Genomic DNA, 23,345 nt, shown 5'->3' with positions numbered 1-23,345 from the left:
ATTACTGATTGAAAAATGTTTTTTTCAATCTTTGCTTTTTTATTTTTTTTACTTTTTATTTTTGATAAAACGAGCAGTCAAATTATTTAAACAATAAAAGTTTAGAATAACTTTTATTTAATAAAGGATGTTAAAAAAAAAAAATTGAACAAATTTGAATTTTTATACTTTCAAGTTTCAACATAAAATTCAGTGCATGTTTAGAATTACACTTATTTAAAAATATAAAAGAATGCAGAACATTTTTTTTTGATGTACATACTCATCATGGAATAAAGATGTCATATTCTAAAAATCATATGGGTTTGGCTAGTAACTTTTCTATTAGGCTAGTAAACAAAAATATTTAGTTGTCAAAGGTCAACTAAAGGTAAATTTGTCTGTAAACTTTTGTTTAATCAAAGAATGACTTCCTTCCTCCTTCCCTCATCTCCTACATACTCGGTGTCTTTCTCATATTTTTAATTTTCTTAATTGGACTGGAGTTGTTTAGAACAAAAGGTGTTATGTAACATACACCCACGCACGTTCTCCCCAGTTTGGTAAATTCATCTCCATTTCATTTAAAAGAAAAAAATTTTTTTTCTTGCCATTGGCTACTCACATCCTTGAATTCAGTGTCATGTAGATGACGTCATCATATAATAGACATTCTTTCCTGAGATACAGCCAATTTCTCCAATAATTTGTCCACAAATAAAGAAACTGTAAACCAGTTTGGTATTTGACTAAAAAAAAAAAAAAAAAAACTCCTGCAAATAATTGCTGACTTTTGATCTTGGTTGTAAACAAACCTGTTTTTAGGCGTGTGTTTTCGGAATCATTACACTAATTTCTGGGTGGAGGGCGGAAGACTATGGGAATTTTCAACAACAATTATTTGAAATTGAAGATATCTTCCCACAATTGTGCATTTTCCACTGTGTCTGGATGTACAGTTGCACATCTGTTCATTTAAGTTTTGGGTACTTTTTATTTTAGAATGAACTAGCGAGAGGTACCCGGCGTTGCCCGGGTGTTTTGGGGGGGGGTTTTAAAAAAAAAAAAAGTAAGTATGAGGATCGAACCCGAACCGTTGAGGCAAAGTTGTGAAAAAAAAAAGTGCAACGTTAACCATTGCCCCATCGCGACATGCTTACGGAAACACATTTGAATTTATTTAATTAGTTGGATTTAGCAGGTGCTCGTTTTAATGAGTTAATGAGGTCAGTTTGACTGCGGGATTTCATTTACTGCTGAACGCTTTTTTCTTCGCCCTCAAGATGTTATAGGAAAAAGACTAACCCACATGTGGCGAGCGACAAATATTGAATATTTATCTTCCCGAAATCGAGCAAATTAAATAGACAGGTGAGCTTCGTTGTTAAGTGTGAGATATTACCGTTTATATGTGTTATATAAAAAGTTTTAAAAAGTTGTGAACCGACCGACCACTTCTCTGAAAGAAGCCTTTTGTAGACACACAGAAAAAGCGAACACACATACATACATTTTCGCTTTTATATTTATAGATTTAATTACAAAAAAAAATAATTTTTTTTGGTATCACCTCAAAAGCAGAAATGACAGCTAATAACATCCATATCTAATATATAAAGTAGTCAATCATTTTGTTTCTTTGTCATCAATAGCTTCTTCTTACAGAACAATATTTGATTCTGGTACATCTGTTTTTTGTTGCGTGGATTGTTGCAGCATGTTGTTAAAATAAAATTTTATCTGATTTAATTTTTTTCAGAAAATACTTTGTCCAGATCAGAATTATTTTCAAATAGCCGCCATTTTAAAAAAGGATATAACTGTATTTTTACATACAAAGTTATTTTCCTTTGATTGGAACAAAAATAATATTCTAGGAAAAACATAGTACATTTAAATTAGAAAAGCAAAATAAATTGCTAGTAAATGCACTATCAAATGATTAGTGCATGTGTGTGTATATATATATATATATATATATATATATATATATATATATGTGTGTGTGTATGTATGTGTATATATATATATGTGTATGTGTATATATATATGTATATGTATATATATATATATATATATATATATAAATTTCAAGGTTATGAGGGTTTATGAAGCATAAAAACGATGTTTTTTTTATATTTCAAATTTTATTTTTATATTTCAAGCTCTTGACCACAAAAATGTAGCTAAATGAAAGACGTTGGAAAAAAAATTGGAAATTTGTTTTTTGGTTTGCGTTCATTCCTTGCAACAAGGTTCGAAATAATTCACGGGAATTATTTTTACCGTTTGTAAAAGAAGAATGTTTTTTTTTTTTGTTTTTTTTTTATTTATTAAATTTGTAATACATTAGCATTTATTTTAGCCAGCAAGAAACAAGACGCAATTGATTCAATATGTATAATAAATGTTTAAAAACTGAAATAAATGTCTTGGATGGTAAAAATATTCGTAGTTATCATAATAATAATAATGATGATAATAATAATAATAGTTGAAACAAAAATAATAGGAAATAATATAGTAAAATAACAATAGTGATGGTTTTAATAATTTTTTTTCCAACGTCTTTCATAATTATTCCACTACATTTTTGTGATCAAGAGCGGAGGGCTGTTTGAAATATAAAAAATTAAGTGTAAAAAACGTTTTTATGCTTCATAAACCTTCATAACTTTGAAATGATGATTCTAGAAGCGTACATGGATATCATAATATATATATATATATATATTATGCCTCGGAATATGGTGGGAAAAGTGGGTGACTGATAGATATAACGTTAAAAAACTGAAAATGTTAAAAAATGGGAAGGGAATGGAATATCTCTTCTCTTCATGTGGAGTACACATGGCAGCAGAACACATGGAAATAACAAGATAAATAAAATGCAATTTTAGAACCTTTTATTAAAGTTAAAACTAATACTATCTGGAAAAACGAAAGCCAAGAAATAAGAAAAAAAATATTAAAGGCAAAATGTAAAGCAAAATAACAAAGCAAAGGAATCGATGGAATGAGAATCATTTCTGAGTCGAGCACAGAATATTGTCTATATTAAACACAAAATAAATAAAATGTTCGTTGTATCAGAGAGTCACTGGTCAGCATGGGGAGAGAAAGAGAAATAGGGCAAAAGGAGTAGCTTACAATTTGCTGATATCTGTTATTTTATTGTCGGTGGTTGGGTTGGCATTTTTAAGTGTCCCTCTTGCATATTTTTCCTCCTATTTTTTGTTCTTCTTGGTTGTGAGACGTGTTACATCATGGACGTGTTTCATTCGGTTTCTCGTGTAGTTATTCTGTCGCTGGTATGAGTGAGGTGTTTTACGTCTGACCTGGCCGCTGGTCTACTCTCAAAAAGGAACGAGGAACAAAAATCTTCCAGTTTTACACTTAGGATGATTGAATTCATAATTTAGATAGAACAGTGTTTTGTCCAGTTTGTGAAACCATTCATAAGTATTATCGTTAAGATTTAGAATTACATTTAAAAATTCACTATTTTACAATTGCAGTCTTACTGCTTATGTAAAGACAAATTGAAAATGTAACTTGTTCTACTTCCGTATTGAGCACTCTTGCATTAACCTTGTTATATTTCATTGCTAACCCTACTTTTGAAAAATAGCAACTTCAAATTATATATATATATATATATATACACATTATAAAACAAGCCAAAAATATATATATATATTTGTATATTTTGGCAGCAGGTCATTATTGAGACACATTTGATTGAACACGACAGTTATTCCTTTTTCCGATCTTGTTGAATATCTTTTCTATTTGGCGAGCGGTCTTTTTAATTTCGGCAGGCATATTATATAGAATGGCGCCCAGAAGTTGTGGTACCCCATATTTTTCTCAAGCGCTTTCTATCGGGCATCCGATTGTCGTCAGGAGCAATTGTTGTTGTTTTCTTTTCCTTTTCTTTTGAGGCTTAGTGTATTTATAATTTTTTTATTTTTAACAACTTCTGGACTCCATTCTATATAATACACTTGCCGAAATTAAAAAGACCACTCAGAAAATAGAAAAGATATTCAACAAGATCGGAAAAAGGAATGACGTGTCTAAATATATATATATTAGGAATGTACCAATTATCGAATTGGCCGATTACCTATTAAGCGGCCTTTGATAATCAGCTGATTAATAGATTTTCTAATGCCGATTTATCAGCAAATTTTATTATAAATGATACTAATATTAATTATATTAGAAAGGAAGACAAGTTAACTCACTATTTTGCTTGCCAGTGAAAATTTATCAAAGAGACGTGCATCGTCTAAGCCATATGATCAAATAACAGGCATGGCACGCTGTTAATATGTAGATTGCACTAAATTTGAGGCAAATAGATGTAAGAATACGGAAAATTTTCTTCCTTTCTCGTCCTATCGAATTAACATAATAATTTTCTTTGATAATGATTTAAAGTAAAAAATAATAATTTCATCTTTCAGTTTTCATGTTGAGGAATCGTACAGTAAATTGCGACGATGTGCGAACTGAAAATAAAGCATTCTTCATCAGTCATATTCTTGTTCCTCATTTTCGGACTCTTGCTACCATTAGATATATTTTTATTTTTATTCATATAGTTTAGATAATGTATATTTTATTGAGGTAAATTACTAATTAGATATCAGACATAAGTAATTTAAATACATAAAAAATTAACTAAATATTAACAGCCTTCAACCATTATGACAACCAGTTTCTGCTGGAAGCATTTTGATGGCAATCTCAAGAATAAGAATACAACTGCTTGCAAATTCTGTCACACCATCATATCAAAGAGTGCCAAATCAACAAAAACTTTTAAAACTGACTAATAAGGAGCAAAAGTTGCAAATAAGAAAAGAAAGACAATGAATATTCAGGGACAGACATTCCAGGAAAAAGTGGCAGCAACTACGAGCCTCCAGTGAAACACGAAACTACTATAGAATCAATATTGACCAAAAAGAAAGTTTGGGATATTAGTGATCACAGGTTATAAGAGATCCATTATGTGATAAGAGAAACGATTGCTGTTGATATTAAACCATATTCTGTAACATTTGATATTGGATTTAATAGGTTTGTTGCAAAACTTTGTTCAAATTACAGTATTCCATCCAAAATGTAGTTCACTGCAAAATAATTTTCAATATATTTACAAAAGTAAAACAAAAATTCAATTGTTTCTTGCTTAAATTAGCAACATTTCATTAACTTCAGACATTTGGACAACTACAACAGATAATGCTCCCTTTCTGAAGCAAGTTACAGAACATCAACCATATCAGTGATAATACATACAAATTTAGCTTTGAGGTTATTTTTGTCAAAAGCTGTCAAATCTAATTCTAGTATTTCTGACTTTAGTGGAATCCTTACCATTGTTGAACAATTCAGGTTATTAACGGAAACAAGATTTTCATCCCATCTAAATGATAAAAACTTGTGTATGTCTACTTTCCATGATTCAAATATTAATTTTAAAAGATTGGCATAGAAAACATTTTTAGAATTGGATTCTACATTTACTTTTCACTGATGATCAGCAGAGTACACTACCCTGCTTAGGGTGAAGAAGCACAAACGTGTAAATTACAAAATGGTAACTTTGAAACCAACTCACAAAAAAAATAACCAGTTAAAATGTCACAAAAGATGCTTTCATCACTCCTAATATTAGAAGACAGTAGGAAGTAAAAGTACAATTGTTTCTAATTCAATTTCGGTCTTCATTTTTGAAGTGTGAAAAGTGAACATCATTTATAATAGCAAAATTGCACTGATGGACAATTTTTAAAGTATCATCAAATAAAACTGAATTGAATGACAGTAAATATGAATATTCAATATAATTCTATACATAATGATTATTATGCCTATTTTTTAAAACAATTCCAACTGCAACTTCATTATAAGTCAATAAAAATGCTGATATGTTCAATTTTGGTGATGGAAATAAAGTACCAAATGTCATAAACATATACTAATTTCAAAAACATATCACAAAAACTATTAAAAGATCTGGAATTTTGCATGCCTAATAAATACATATTGTAGAATGCTATATCCAAATGTCAGCTCTTTACACCATGTACTTCTTAAATAGTATCCACAAGAAAATGTAATAATTTTATGTATTGTGTTTCACTTTGTTTATCATGGCGATGTAATTAAGTAAACGTACATGTTCAACATTAATTTAATTTTAATAAAAGAACTGCATGTTATCAATGATAGAGTTCTTTATACAATTGGTATTTCTTTGCGATTCTGTTGAATTCTTCGCATGGCACTGATTACATTTGTCTATTTGAGGTGGTTCCCTCAACCCCTTCCCTAATCAAATGCATATAGAGAAAAAACTTCAGTTGTCTTTCTTCGATGCCTGTGGTACAAATCACTTGTTTTGCATTGTTTATTAAATTGTTAGGTGAAAGTACAGATTAGTTAGAAAAACACTCCCTCCTCGACATGTTAAGAAATGGGTTTCCAAAAAGTTCCCTGCATAAGTACTATTGTTTTTTTTTTTTTGTTTTTTTTATTGTTTTAGCATCTTTATTTTATTTTTGTATTTGTTTAAGTTAACGCTGTGATTGTTTAAAAATGATTTATTTCTGGTTTGTGCAGACCGTTCGGCTTTATGTTGAATGCTCAGAAAAAGTCCCTTCTGATTAATGTTTACCAGTTTTAAAATAAGCAAACGAACTTCGCTGTTTTTCAGAATAACGGAATATTTTTTTATCTGGTAAACATTAATCAGAAAGGACCTTTTCATGGCATGTGAAGCAGAATGATTTGCACAAACCAGAAACTTTTAATAAGAGATTTTTTCATTTTTTTTTCATATGAGAATTTGCAATGCTATAAAATTCCTACCTTAAAAACTTACTATTGGGGACTTGTTCAAAAATTTAAGTTACTGAATCTATTTAGGGGCGGGGGGCGGGGGGAAAGCACCAAAGAATACTGAGGAGACTATGACAGCAGAGTAGGCAGACAGAATAGAAGAGGAAGTAGAGCAGCAGGTGCAAAATTTCAGCTTCTAGTTATTCACTTTAAGAATTACAATTTGTACTTTGTAGTTGGTTTGTAATTTCTTTTTTCTTATCTAATCATTTAAGAATTGGAAATTGTATTTTATAATTTTAGTTAATAAATGCAAAAAAACAAAAAAAACATAAGTGGCCAGACATTTAATTTAATGTTAAGTTAAATTAGCTTTGACACCTTAACATAGTAACAAGTATGATGTTATACAAAGCTGTCTTCATAGAAATAAATTCCTGTTATCACACATAAAACCTGATTATAATAAATTTGTAATTAGAAAAAGAAAGATTTACAGAATGTTGTGGATGTGTGAAAGAGAATGTTAAATTTAATATTTAGATTTTATAATAGTGCAATAAATAAATTAGTATAAATTAATAATCAATTTAACACACAGAAACTAAAATAATTCTCACCTTAATAGGAGAAATAGAAGAAGTCTTAATTTTAATAATCGTTATGAGTAATGTCAATAGCACAAGAATGAAAAGAATCTAACATTAAGTAACTGCAAGATATGGAAACAAACAGATTATGATGGATTAAAATAAATTTAATCAAAATATGAAGTTGAAGAAAACTAAGTGAAAAATTGAATAGTTTGTTATAAAGAAGATAATGGTTAAATTATAAGGTTAAAATTAAACAAAGAAAATTAATAAATAGTAAAGTCAAAATATTAAAATATTAATGCCTGGAATTTCTAGAAATTAGTAAATTGATAAAAATTGACTAAACAGATATGTCCTTTAGAACATAAAATTGTTACAAATGATAATGAAGAGGAAAGATATAAGAATTAAAATAATATACTTAGATAATAAGAATTGAAAAGATAAATTTAAAAGTATGGAATAAAGATAAATTTTAATTAAATTAACCTTTTGATTACAAATAAAATATCAAGCAAAAATTAATTAGATCATAAAAATGTAAACAAAGTTGATATGAAACTATCAGTTTGAAGAGTAAATAGTGGAACGTCTAAGTAGAAACTAGGATTTGAAGATGTAGTTTCATATTTGTGAAATAAATGAATTAAATAAATAAATTGGGGAAGAAAAATAATTACTAAATTAAAAATATATATACAGAAGATTAAATTAATATTAAAATAGGTAATTGGGTGAAATATGATTTAAAAAGTAGAAATATGAAAATGGGGTGATTACTAAAAGGTAGGTTCAACTGCTTGTTCTCTTAAAGATTATGAATGTATTCATATATGTATAGTGCATTTTGCCGTCTAAAGAATAGCCGTTTTGGAATATGTTTGAATGACATAACAGTTAAAATTGTCCGAATGGCCATGAAACAATTGTAACACGTACGAATATACACGATATGATCTCATTTTATATTGTGTTTTGATTTTTGTGAAAAAATTAAATATGTGTTGTGTGTGTGTATGTATGTATGTGTATATATATATATATATATATATATAGGCAGCATTTTTTTCTTTAAAACATTTTATTAAATATTTCAGACAATTGATCCTTTCTAAATTCCTTATAGAGTTTTAGGTTTGAACTGGCCAATGTACTCATTGTGTACCCTAGTACTTTTGGGCCTAGGTTACATGCACATCCACCCATCAAATTTGTTGGGAAACTGTCTATTTAAAGGAAGAATAAATGACATGTTTAATGAGGCTGATTATCAGATTTTATTTGATATGATTTCTTATGCATGATTTCAATTCTAAGCTTAAATCCAGAACATATAGTTGTGCTTTAATCGTTTGGTCACGATGGAAAGAATGGAAGAGAGTTCTTGGATTAGTGGATGTAGAACAGTTGAAGTAGTAGGTTCAGTTCATGGATGAAGGCCAAGAAAAACAAAGTGATAGGAATGCACTTGAGAAAGAGGGATAATAAAGACCTGGTCAGAGATAAGTTAGTTTGGAAGTCAATTTTTAAAAGATGTCCGTGTCAAACATGTTAAACTGAATATGATGATGATATAACTTTACTGAAGATTGAACCCCTGTTGTCTTAGTCTATTAGCGAACACTCTATTATGCTAAATTGTCTGATCTATTAGAATCTGTGAATCGCAATCTCATCTAAGGAATATCGTCAAATATTAACCGAGTTTTCTTCAGATATTATTGAATTGTTATACATTCTGAACAACTCTAGAGTTGCTGCTGCAGGCCCTATTTTCCATATGAGTGAAACAAGATGTTACAACTTGGCTGCTTAAATAGCAAAAATTCCTAAACGATGAGACAACTCCTTGTTCTGTTGCAGTCGTCATTGATGAATGAAAAAACAATTATTGAACGTTATTGATTTTTTTTTTTTTTTTTAACCAATATAATTTCGGTAACAGCAGGGCATGAGTACATGGATTAGCAGATGAGTCTTTATGAAGCATATTTTAGTGTCGGTGCCATATGACACTGGTAACATTAGTCAAAACATGATACAAATCTTGTAAGTGTATTACATGTATGTATACTTTTATGTTTGTGTGTGTATGTATGCTTGTATGTTCATGTGGATGATGTCATCACTTTGTGAAGATGAAATTGTACTTTGGGTCTGAAGATGTCTGTAAATGTTTTCAAAATACATTACTATATAAAAATTTATATATATATATATATATATATATATCTGTTTCTTTTAACACTAACACCTAAATGATAAGACAGACCTTTTGCCTTATAATTACATATTGAAACATTGTTATGCCAGTGTAGTGAAGCTTGTACATGTCTGCATATATATATATATATATATATATATATATATATATATATGCGTGTGTGTGTGTATGCTGTTTGTTGGGGATAGAACCCCAGGAAAGTGTTCGATTATAAAGAAAATATTTTCAATATAAAAGCATAATATTTATTTGAAAAAACTTTACAGAAGATCAGAAAAACATTGGTACCACTAGTTTCAAATCCAATACAGGGGTACCAGTTCATAGTCGAAAAATATTAGACTCTCTTCAGTCGCTGTTTTATATTCTTGTATAAAACAGAGGCTGAAGAGTCCAATATTTTTCATCATAAACTGACGGTATTGATGTTTTCTTGATTTTTTTTGTAATAAATATATATATATATATATATTTTTTTTTTTTTTGAGACAGGTATTATTTAATGTTATAAAAATGTCCATTAACTCTCACCTCAATTTTGTTCAAAGGGATTGAGATCTGGGAAATTAGAAGCCTTTAAATGAAGGTTTATGTAATGGTGAAAATTTAAAAATTTGTTTAGTTCTGATTAAGCGATTTTCTTTTACCTTTTCGGACTAAAATGACCTCTACTCATCCCATAAGATTCTGTCCGATTTCTTTGTGAACAACATTATTTTTGCAATCGATCTCATGAATCTTTTAGGATTACCACTAATATTGTGCTGTTTTGCCGAATAAATTTGTATGTTCTAGTATTATTATTGTCTGGTCTCTTCGATTTTGATAATGGTGATGTCTCTCCATATTATGATAAGCTGATATATTTACATTCAGTATCAGTGTAATGAAATTTCCTCTGAGTTTTGGGGAGAGAGGGAGTGAAAGTCACAAAATACATCAAATAGAATTTAAGTTAAACTTGGAATTTAATGATGTGGTTGTGAAATTCAAATATGCAAATTAAATTAGTGTAAACTTTTGGTCATAAGATCCACATAAAACATTTGTTATCATTTTGTTCTATATTTATTTCTGGATAAGACAAAGTCTCAAATCATTAATTAGATGTGTGCAGATGGTCATGGTTGTATAATTCGAATCTGGTCAAAATTTAGTATAATTTGTATTCAATCTGTCTAGTTGTTTGCAGCAAAGAGGGCAAATGTGAACCAGTTAGTTGCACCTGGATGGAGAGTACAAAATGTATAAAAAAAATAATTTGCTTAACAGAATTTAGATTGCGCTTAGAATATCAGTGAAAATGCAATGGTGAAATTCGAATATGCAGTAACAATATTGTGAGTTGTAGTTTGGTTTGAAAAGTAAAGTTTCAGTTGTGTTTTAGTTAAGGAATCCATTAAAAAAAAAAAAAAGTTTGCATAGATCTTTGTTGGGTAATAAAAAAAACAAAACAAAACGTGAGAGTAGATTTAGTCATTAGCTAGCAAGATGCCATCAGTGTTTGCTTATGCTGAGAAGTGAGATCTTGGCTCACCAAGGAAATCCTCATCGCTTGTTCATGCTTGGTGGTAGCACATCAAGACCCCCTGTGGTAAATAAAATCGTGTGAGAAAAGAATGATGTAGCATGTAGAATGATCGTAGCATCAAATCAAATGAGCAATGAAAATTCCTTTCTTGTTTTAGAGTTTTCAATGGTAAACCAACCTGCGAGAAAAAGATGATTCCAGAAATGTGAACAGAATTCTGTAACGGAAGGATAATTAAGGGTTCCACTTTAATTTGTTCCCTCAACAATGGAGGGATTGGACCTAGTAATTCACTCCTATTTGTTTATTCGCATTCTTATGAAAATTTTGTACAAACATTAGTCATGGTGCAAGTAAATTTTTGCCAGAACTCTGGTTGCCCCACCCCCTCCACCATTATAGGGATAAAATTACCCCCAAATCATTTGTCTGTTTATTTGTTTGCACTTTTCTCATAAACCACTCCTTGATTTTTTTTTTTTTTTTTAAATTTTGCACAAACATGGTGAAAGTAAATTTTTCACTCGCGGAGGGGGTCCCTGCATGCTCGGCTTGTTTCTTATGTAATGTTGACCTAAGCAAAGAAAAGGGGTTAAAATGTAACACTGCTGTTGTTGCTATAGTTTGCAATGCTTGTGAGAGAAAGGTGATTATAGATATGTTAGGAAAATTCCCCAACAGAAGAACAAGTAACTGTTTCTTTGATTTAAAAGAAAAAATCTACTTAGTGATGGCTTCCGATTTTGAAATTGGAAATTTAACAAGCAATTTTTTAATCAAAAAACAGTTACTCATTATTTTTTAGGCTGAATTTTTTTTTTCTTTAGTTTTGCCCCCCCCCCCTTCCCCAACAGAACAGTTTTGGAAAAATAATTAGTAACCATTTTTTTTTTTTTTTATTATTATTACGTAAGAGAATCAAACTGGTTTTTATAATTGGAAATATTTTATTACCAATAATCAAATAACACTTTTTGTCATGGGGTGAAAGAAATTTGTCTTTCTTAACGAAATGTTGAAAAATTAATGAAATTAAAAATTCTGCTAAAATCTGAGTGGAATAAAATTAGGTGGGATTGTTTTTTGATAAACACTGCTTGCCAATTTCTGATTAGACTTTTCTACAACTGAAAGATGCTTCCATTAATGGTAGGAACTTTCCTCAGTGGAAGAACAATTAAGCTTCTTTTTAATCTGATATAATGTGGCATCCTCAACAAAGGTGTTGATCCGTAACATGTAATTATAAAAACATAATGCATAACCAATTGAGAAACTTTAAAAACTTGCACGTCATCTATCCTCCACAAAGAATTAAAAGAGCAAAATACTTTTTTTTTACAGAAATCATTCAGACACTGAAGCCATTTGATACCAGAAACTTAAAAAATAACAGAGAGAAAAAAAAGCTATTACATCAAGATCAAAAACTAGCCATCAATAAGTGTTAGATAAATAGATTCTCACCCATAAGACAGCTATTATTCCCCCTTTTCAAAAAAAAAAAAATTGCTCCTGTTGTATAGAGTGGTTTATATATTATGTAAAAAGTGTTTCATAAATGTTCTTTGTAGATGTGTGTAGAACTGCTTACATATATATATATATTTCACAAATTCATACAGTTTCAATAGGACATAACATTATTTTATCAACGAACATTTCCTTAACAATGAAGGGACGGACATTTTCTGTGGAATTATATCTTGCCAAACAAGAAAACATTACCTTCATTCATCTGGGGATTTATGTTGACAAACCGGCTAAAGCTGAAATTTCCGGTTATATTTTCAGATAGCTTTTATTCCAAATGTTTCCCTGTTGGAAGATTGCACACCTACTTAGATTCTGCCCCCTCCCCATACTGGGTCATTACAAGCCCTGTCTCCAATGCTCTAGCCCCCTCCATCTGTTTCCTGTCAGTCTGTCAACTCCTAACTTTGCTTGTATTCAAACTAATCCCTGCTATGACATAATTCAACTCGCATCTTTTAACATGTAACTTTGAATCCTGTTTTTCTATCCAAGTTTATTGTTTTTATCCCTAGGTTTAAAAACCTATTTTGTTTATGTCTACCACATTCTTTCCGTGTCATTGTTTCTAAGTTAACCATAATATTTTACTAAACATTCCTTTTCTTCAAAATATTCTCTCTGAATACCTTTTTTCTACATAAGTTTAACAAAATAATGTCTATCTAACATTTTTTAATGATAATAGTTGATTTACTAAATCTACTATCAGTAAGGCAATCCAATATTGCCCAGCATAACCCTAACACTCCTGGAATATGAAGACTAAAGGACAAAATAAGAAAAGTGAAAATTACAAGGCTGCTGAAAGTAGACTCCTCGTTCACTTTTTACTCTCCTTGAGGAATGAACAAAAAACAATTTGCATAGTAGTTGGCAATGAAAAATGCAAGAGCAGACCTTGATACTCATGAGGATGTTGCCGTTAATGCATTTTACGTTTTTCTTCTCAGGCTAGAATGAAATTATCTAATTCCTGTTATGAATGGGTTTTCATCTAATGAATCGTTTTTTTTCTCTAAATCAAGTTAAAAAAAATAATTTCTTAATTTTTTTTTTTTTCCAGGATACGGTGGAATGTTTATTGCGACACCAGGCTGACGTGAATGCTCGTGATAAAAACTGGCAGACACCATTGCATGTAGCTGCAGCAAACAATGCAGTTAAATGCGCAGAGTATCTCATACCAATGTTGACTAACGTCAATGTATCTGACCGTGCTGGACGTACTAGTCTTCACCATGCAGCATTTAATGGACACGTTGAAGTATATTTTCTTTTTATGTTTATTGCTAATGATGTTTTAATAAATGTGACTGTAACGTTCTCTATGAATCTAATAAGTGACAAACATGTTTTCTTGTCGATCTGTTTCTCCATTTGTCAGTTTATTTCTTTTGCTGCTTTGGTTTATTTTTCTTCCTCTGTTCTTTTCCCCCCTCCCTTATTTCTTTATTTCTCTTTCTTTCTCTTTCCACCTCCCCCTTTTCTTTCTTCATCCTCTTTCTATCTTTCTCCTTCCTATCTGTCTTTATCACACTAGAAGCACAGATCAGAAGTGGATTCTTAAGACATCTTTCAGGATTGCTTGCCGCCATCAATTTTTGCAGTCTCTGAAGAGAATTAAATCATAATTTAAAAAAATTTTTTTTTTTTTAAATTACATTTTCACCTCAAACAAGGCACATTGCCACTTTGATGTAGGGGGCTACTATTAAGGACACAGGCTACAGGGATACTAAGTGGGGAGTTGGGCAGCAAGATGTCGGTTCACGGTACACTTGAACTTCTGCATGTCAGTACAGTTGAGGAAGCAGGAACCCGGAAGGGAATTCCAGAGTCTAGCATTTCTGGGGAAGAAACTACTGGAGTAGAAGGCTCTCTTACATCTAGGGATCTTTATTGTGAAGGGGTGGGATTTTACTACTTGACGGGTTTGTCGGGGGTATTTACGTAGAGGAGGTACAAGTGCTTGCAGTTCGTCGGAACATTCACCATTAAAGTACTTGTAGAACAGGCAAAGGGATGCTACATTACGTCACTGGGACAGAGGCTGAAGCTTGGATGACAGTTCAGGACCTATCAGGTTGGCGACTCTCTTTTGAACCTTGTCTAGGAGTGAGAGACTAGTAGCAGATGCACCGGCCTAAATATGACAACAATACTCCATACATGGGTGAATGGTGACCTTATAGAGGTACAGAATACTTTTGGGTGTTAGTAGCTTTCTAGCACAGAGAGAACCTACTTTTTTCGCAGCGGTCCTGGTAATGCTCTCAATGTAATTGTTCCAACTCATGTTTCCTGTGAACATTAGGCGGAGGAGTTTAAAAGATGTGCTTTCAGATAGTCTTTGGCCATTGCTATTATTGGTAGAGAAGGTTTCTTGTAATTATTGAAGGAAACAAGTTTAGTCTTGGCAGCATTGAATGTGACCATCCATTTTTGTCCGCATTCACTACAGATTGGAGGTCATCCTCTAGTGTTTCTGCCATTTCTTTAGATATTTCTTCATTTGTTTTTCTGTTGTGTCTGTTATAGAGCGTGGTGTCATCAGCATATATACCCATCTCACAGACAATTTTGTCAAGGAGGTCATTTATGAATATTAGGAATAATCAAGTGATCCTGCAATCTGCCATGGATAATGTTTTGGAAAACAGCACAGATTTGTGTTTGTGAAATTTAAAATAGAAACCATTTAAAAACTTATTTTTCATGAATAAATTCTTTTTCATTTTTTTTTTTTTTTTTTCGAAACAAATCTCTATTGTGTTCGTCATTATGTTAAACCTTTATTCATGTACTATCAAAAATATAGAATCTATGCTAGTCAATGACTTCTTTGCTACCTTGTATATAGCCCCTCTTTCCAGATGGAGGATTGTTTCCAATCAAAATCCAAGCTATTCTCGTTTTGAGTGTTATTTGCACAATGTTTTGGCTGATGTAGCATCTGACCATATTTAGGTGTATCTTGTCAAACTCTGCACAAAATGTTAACAGAACCCTTTATTCAATTCATGGGGAGGCGGGGTAGCATGCTCTTCATCAATGATGACTGCGTAGAAGTCTTAAGTAATTTGGAATTGTATTCTTTGTATCAGTTGCACTGAGAATGAAGAAGAGTGTCATTTAGAACTGAATTTTACCTAGTACTTTATTCTTTACACCATGATTTCTGGTGGACAATTTTAGTATGAATTTTGGCAGCCATAAATGTATTCTTATTTGTTAGATGTACAATCTTACTCATCATTTGAAATGCTGTGCAAATACTCAAGATGAGAACAGTAGTCCAAATAATTCAAATAGTACAAATTATTAATCCTTATCCAAAAATTTTTGAAAATTTTAAAAATTTAATTTTTTTTAAAGTAAACCTAGTTCATGAGTGAACTTGTTTAATGTACCTATTTACTATGCCTCCCCACGGGACAGAGTTAGACACCAGAGTCGTTTTTTAACGTGGAGAAAAGGTACAAAAATAAAAGAATTGTCTTAGTCGTGAAAGACTGATCCTCCACCGAAAGAGAACAAGAAATGGAAGTGCAGCATCTGAAGGACAGATAAGATACTACACTTTGATCTTAACCAAAAGGCCAACTTGCTTAATGTAGAAAAAAAAAAATAGAAATGAGTGATGGGACCAGCACATTGAAGACTTACCTCACAGCATCTTCAAGATAAATTTTTCAATATAATAAAAATCTATTTTTAAAACTAACCATGAAATTTTGAATGGATCTAACTCTAAAATAGTGAACATATTTATGTCGTGGGCGAGGTTTGAACTCCTAATCTCTCTAAGTATAATGCTAACCAATTCAATTATCTCAGTAATTTAAAAACAATTCTCCCTTCTCTCTCTTTACTTGCTATTTTTTACCTCATCTTCTCTCTAAGGTCATATGGGGGTGAGACACTTAACTATATAATTCAGAACGGGTGGCTTTTTTCATCTTTCCCTCTCTTTCTTTACTTCCTCTCCTCCACTACTCCCTCTTTGCAATTGAATGTGGATTAGCTGTTAAATATAAAAGAATTTATTAAATTCATTTCAGTGTTATGGGTGGCAGTGTTAGGACTTTGAGTGTATGGATAGAAGCTCCCCTTCCTCTACTTATGGTTAATCAAAAATAAATTATAGATCATAATTAAATATTAAAATCTTTTAAGAGTCATCACTTATCAAGGTCCGGAGGCCACTTGAGGATAAGGGTTAATGCGTATATGGTAGTCAATGGGATAATAATGTAATCGTTAATAGTGGAAATTTGGTAAATTGGATTACTTGTTTACATTGGATTTGAAAACCACCATATTGTAGTCTGCTGGAAAGCAGGCAAACGGAAGAGTTCCACAGATGTGCAGTTCTAAGAAAGAAGCTCTGTTCATGGAGTCTACATTTAGATTTAGGCACATATAAAGAGTGGGGGAATTTATTGATAGTGGTTTCAGCTAGATGAGTATTTTTTGTGAAAGTTCGTCAAGAGGAGGCATAAATTGGAGCTCAGATGAGCACTTGCCATGAAAATAATGATATAGCTGAGATAGGCTCGCTACGTCTCTTTTGCAGGAAAGAGAAAAGGACATCCCCCACTAGGCTACAAAGTCTATTTTGAACTCTGTCAAGGCAGGATAAGGTGCTTCTACCCAAATGTGGCAACAGTACTCTATCCTAGTATGTACTTGGCTCTTATACAGGTAGAGAATTGCATCGGCTGTGAGATATCTACTGAAGCGGTAGAATGATCCTACCATTTTTCCAACAATCTTGATGTACGTTCCATTTCAGATCAGGAGTAAAGGTCAGACCCAGAAGCTTCTTAAAACATTGATGCCAGACGGGGGTCAGAGCGTTGATTATGTAAAGATAGAAGCTTGGTTTTAGATGTGTTAAAATTAACCAGCCACTCCTTTCCCCATTGCACTGCATGCTCAAGATCAGAGGAGAGAGAATCAGAGAGATCTTGGTCATGTATGGCCTTCCAAGTGTTGCCATAGATGGTAGTGTCGTCAGCATAAATATTTATGAATGATCTTAGGATGTGATTGGGAAGATCATTGATGAAGATTAGGAAGAGAGTTGGGCCCAGGATGGACCCCTGTGGGATTCCAGCATTAATACTGTCTCATTTCTGCTCATTAACCACTGATTAATAATTGTAAAACATTTCCAGCTATACCATAGCTAGAGATTTTGTGGAGTAGACCTTTATGCCATACCCTATCAAAGACCTTTGATATGCCCAGAGCAATTGCCCTAGAAAGGACCCCCCCCCATCGAGAGATTTACCAATCCTATGAGATATAACTGTTTGCACATCTGCTGTACATCTAGCAGAATGGAAGCCATACTACATGTCACTGTGATTATTTTTGCTGAGGTGGCTACTTCTTTATTTAACACGGATTCCAGCAACTTCCTCATGACGCACAGGAGACTGATTGGTCTGTACTGAGAGGGAGATGACTGATCACCTGAATTCTTAAATACAGGGCATACTGATGAGATTTTCCAGGGTGTTGAGAAGCATTTGTCCTTAAGACACAATTGGAAATATAATGTATTTTCTCACATATAATCTTATATGAGTGACATCACAGATTTTACTATTGTATACCTCGTATTAAAAAAGCTATTAATCACTCAGCTAAGGGGGAGGAGGGAGAGATCTTGTTTTATTTCATATTTAAGATACTCTCAAAATAACCTGTAATTATTTCCATATTAATCATGTTAGATAGGTACACTTGGCAGCTCCCCAAACGATTTTCCTTTTATTTTTCTTTGCTTTTCTTCCTCTCTGCTTTCCTTTGGAGAAATTACATTTTGATAATTTGTTTACCTAAGAGAAACCCTCGGGTCTACACTGGATATCGACACATGGAAGTGATTAAAGATAATAAGGACAGGGCTTTATGTTGCAAGTAAAACGGTTGCGTTTGTGAGTGATTTTTCTCAGTGGCAACTAGAAATAATAAAACGCTTATCTTTTGGCTATTCCCCCCCCCCCTTCCACCAACACTCTTCCAAAGTGCATTATGGAGTGAAATATGATTTTTTTTACCATTATTTTTATTTTTTATTTTTTTTTTGAATAAAACGAACAAAGTCAAATTATTTAAACAAAAGGTTTAAACAAAAAGTTTAATAGAACAATATATTCTTTATTTTTTTACAAAGCCGGTTTAAAAACATCTGAAGAAATTCAAATTTTAATTTGAATATTTACCATGACAATTTAAATTAAACAAAAAAACAAAATCACACTTTATGATTTTTAGCAACTAGTAAAATAGCATCGTCTGTAAATCTTATATACATACACACGTACACACAAAATCTTGGTAGTCGAATGGAGTTGTTAGCCTTTGAATTTTAACATATTTGAAAATAATATGTTCGCTCCTGGCCTTTTCCTTGCTTCTTCATAAAATTTAAGTTTCTTATTTAACAAAAAAACAAAAAAACTACTTGATCAAGTTACATGAGATTTGTTTGTATTGTTTGTATTTTTATTTTTTTATAAAAGTGTGTCTAAATTAGAATCTAATTTTTTTTATACATTTAAAATGATTAATGAGCACTTAAATGCTTCCTTTACAAGAATTTACAATTTTCACAAATTTTTATATGAAATCAATTTTTTGAGATTCACCAAAAAAAAAAAAAAAAAAAAAAAAAAACGGGGAGGGGCTTTTATTTGAAGTGTCTTGAATCTGCAGGATAAAACTAGCATTTATTAATGAAATAAGCTTGTTTTGGGACAAAAATGAGTTTCATGCAGATTTTTGAGCTTGACAAAGATTCCCGAGTTCAACAAGATACATCTGAAGAAGGTCATAAGTTACATCAATTGAAACATGAAATTGACAGTCAAGATGAGAAAGATAGTCCGAAGAATCCAAATAATATGAATAAGCAATCCTCATCTCAAAAATTTAGAAACAAGATAGAATTTTATAAATATACATTGTATAAACATTTAGAATTATCTACGCAAATGCAGTTACATTTCAGTACAACTTTTACCTCATCAAGGCTGAAAAATAGAATTAAAAACAATTTATCCAAAACATATTAGAATTAGAAATTTCAAATAATCATATTCTACAATCAGCATCTTCTGTAATTTAGCTTAAATCTATGATAAAGAAGGCGGAAGGTGTGAAAACGTGTTGCCATCATTTTTACCTTCAACTTGTCAACTTTGACCGAGTCGTCATCTGAGTGACGGATGCTATTTATTGCAGAAATTGCAGAATATGATTATTTGAACTAATTCTGACTCTTTTTGGATGAATTGTTTTGTTTTTGTTATAGCTTTTTGACTCTGATGAGGCACAGTTAGTACTGAAACGTAGTTACGTTTATGTAGGCCATTTTATATATCTATATAATGTGTGTGTATATATATTTCATGTATCTACATAAAATTATATAAGGAGATATATTTAACAAAGTATCTGATTGGCTAACTAGCAAATTAGCATCACGTGTATGCATAAAAACGTGATGTAACATCAATTCCATGCAATAGCCTGACCAATCCTTACAAGGATGAAACATAAATTTTGTGTAGTTTAATTGTTACATATGCATATACACACACACACACATATATATATATATATATATATATATATATATATATATATATATATATGTATATATATATATATATATATAAACTTACTATAATATATATGATGAAAATGACCAAAATAATATTCTAACATGATGGAGAGATGAAAAAGACACAAACCAAAATTATGTTTACTTAATTAACCACAGAAAATAATACTGATAACAAAATAATCAGTCAATAAATAAAAACAATTATTTCATATACACATCCAACATTTTGAATTTCTAATGTTTATATATCTATTCGAAAAAAGAACAGAAATTGCATATCGTTTTACATTTTCTAACAGCTATATATAGTTAAAAAAAATCTCACAATCCATGTTGTAAATGCTATACACAATGCTAACAAATTTTTTCTTTTTCCTGAAATAGAACAAAGACATCGATTTCACATTACAAGCACAATTATATTTTCAAATATTGTATTGGTATTTTTTTTCTTCAAATCAATCATCTTGAGGAAGTCTTGAAATGAAGACAAAATGTTGATGAATATATAATTTTGTTTTCCTTTTTTCATCTCTCCACACACACACATATATATATATATATATATATATATATATATATATATATATATATATATATATATATTCTTATAATCATTTTTGTGTGGGAATCCAAAATATTGATAAAAGCTCCATATGTATTTCTTTTTCAAATGTTTTTGCTGGTCTATGGAATTGTCATGAAATGTATGCTAGGTGGAATGAGTTGGACAGTGGAAAGGTTTTTGTAGAAGCAACATTGTATCGGTAAGATGCTGTGTTCTGGTATGGAGGCAAATAGGTGAGCCTGGTGCTGGAGTCAATAACTAGGTCGCATGAAGGGAGAAGATTGGTTGAGGCATTACGATAAGCATTTTAAAATGTTTGTGCTTGTGTGAAAATTGTGTTAATCGTAGGCTTTAGGGTTTTTATATAAATGGCTTTGAGAATTTTAAATTTTTTTATATTTGTTTCGTGATGTACTTTTGTCTTTTGAACTAGGATTTATCTGACTTTTGGAAGCAGTTATGTTTTTTGTAGATGTTTGAAGATTACACTAGAGTTGACATTATGCATGGTTAAGTTGTGGTATAGGGTCATAGTTGTGTAACTGATGTAACTATTAATTATTGAATTGTTGTAAGAGTTGCACTCTCCCATGGGGCATTTAAGCCTACAGATATCATTGATTTTTTTTTTCTTTTTTTAATGGTTTAAGTATTAGAGAAGCATTGTTTTTTATTACTAGGTTTTTGGTTTTAAAGTTTTTTTATATGATAAGTTTCAGTTGGAGATGCGTATCTATGTATGATCTTTCTTGTAGCCTTTTCTTCTAATTTAAAGTTAGATTGCATTTGATTGCAGTAGAATGTGTTAATGAAATTCGGGTTGTGGTTCTGTATGATATTACTATTTGTGGGGGTATCTTGTAAGTTCTGCAGCCTAAATTTTATGTGTTGGTCTCTGATATGATTGGGAAATCTATTGTTGATGTGCACTTGTTTGATATTTTTTAGTTTGATTAGTAATTTTTTTTAGGCAAGGAGATTAGTATGGTTAAACTATTTTTACTACAGCTATTTTGTAACGAGGAAAATCTCTTTTAAAATGAAGAAGGCAAACATATAGGCTAGTAGGTTTTTTGTAGCAGGAGATGCTGAACGTATTATTGGTGTTATCTATGAGAACATTGAGAAAGAATTTTGTCATTGATGTTTGACAGTGAATCTAAGTATGGAGTTATTTTGGAAACAATCTTTTAAGTGTTTGTATTTGTTTATTGTCCTCATATATTTGAAAAAAAAAAAAAAAAAAAAAAACACAAACAAAAAAAATGTAAGACAAAAGGCATTTTCAATGTAAGATATAAAAAAAAAAAAATTAATCAAGTAACAAATCGATCAATAAATGAAATAGTAATCCATAAAGCCAAAAGAAGAATCCAGAATCCAAGTGTGAATTGATTATAATGTAATACAAATATTATAATATATTCAGTTTTTCCTCTCTCACTATTTGTCTAATGGATATGTGTGTGTGGATTTCTACAGAAGTTTAGATTGTCTTATGCTACCATGGTTTTATGACCTCAAAATGAAAAATGTTGGCAGTGTTATTGTGTTGCTCATCAGCCATGTTTAATCTTTAAATGGAAGATAAACCGGAAGTGCATTTGATTTATTAGGAACATCATTTATTTTTCAAACTTTTGAAATGAAAGGGTAATTGTTAGTAAACAAATGCCGGCAGAGTACAGTGATATTAAAGAAATGTTAATAAAATGAAAATAATAAAAAGAAAAATATGAAATAAACGAAAAGTAAATTACACAGACAGTGAGGCATTAAAGGACCATGGAAGTTTACAAATTTTATTTTACTAATGAACATACAACAGACAGCCCTCACCCCCATCCCTATTCGCCTCCACTTCCTCTCTTAATTTCCTTCCCACTTCTTTCCCTTCTCTCTCATTTTTCTCTTTTTCTCCTCCTCCCTTCTCATCATTGCACCTCTCTGCACTCTTCATCTCTTACGTCACAACTTTGCTCTCTTTCCTCTCTCTCTACTCAACAAATTATAATTGGGAATTTGAAAGATATTTTAATCCTAGATTAATGAATCCATAATTCTATTAATAAGCTTTAAGAAGATTATATTTCATTGAGATGAGTATTTGTTAATCTACCTCTGGATGGCATTGGATTATTCATTTAATATAAACAAACATCTACTTTGCAAAATAATGTATTTTGCAAATCTATCTTTCTGTACCATCCACTATAAACTATTATCAATGTTTTCTGGAACATGACATAAGACTGCATTCATTGGCATTTTAGTTAGAAGGAAAGCATAGTATTTGTTCTGCTATTACATTTTATTTTTTCTGTATTGTCAGTGAAGGAGTAATCCTTCTCGACTGAGGAAATTTTAATTTTTGTCCCAATCCAGAGTGACCATTTTTGGCAAGCTTGGTT

At 31.1% G+C, this 23,345-nt stretch overlaps 1 protein-coding gene across 11 annotated transcripts in view; it reads left to right on the top strand.

Annotated features, from left to right (window-relative positions):
• LOC145263676 (uncharacterized) overlaps positions 1–23,345 on the top strand; it is a 514,716-nt gene that overhangs the window by 174,799 nt on the left and 316,572 nt on the right. For all 11 annotated transcript variants that reach the window (XM_080120559.1, XM_080120558.1, XM_080120561.1 and 8 more), the window contains exon 4: positions 13,788–13,988. In XM_080120559.1, the coding sequence (XP_079976685.1) occupies positions 13,788–13,988 (201 nt within the window). The remainder of the gene's footprint in view (positions 1–13,787; positions 13,989–23,345) is intronic.

Source organism: Euprymna scolopes, chromosome 39, assembly GCF_053919585.1.
Source record: "Euprymna scolopes isolate OS-2025 chromosome 39, ASM5391958v1, whole genome shotgun sequence".
NCBI lineage: Eukaryota > Metazoa > Mollusca > Cephalopoda > Sepiida > Sepiolidae > Euprymna > Euprymna scolopes.
Note: the sequence above shows the minus strand (reverse complement) of the source record. Positions and strands in the feature narration are given on the sequence as shown.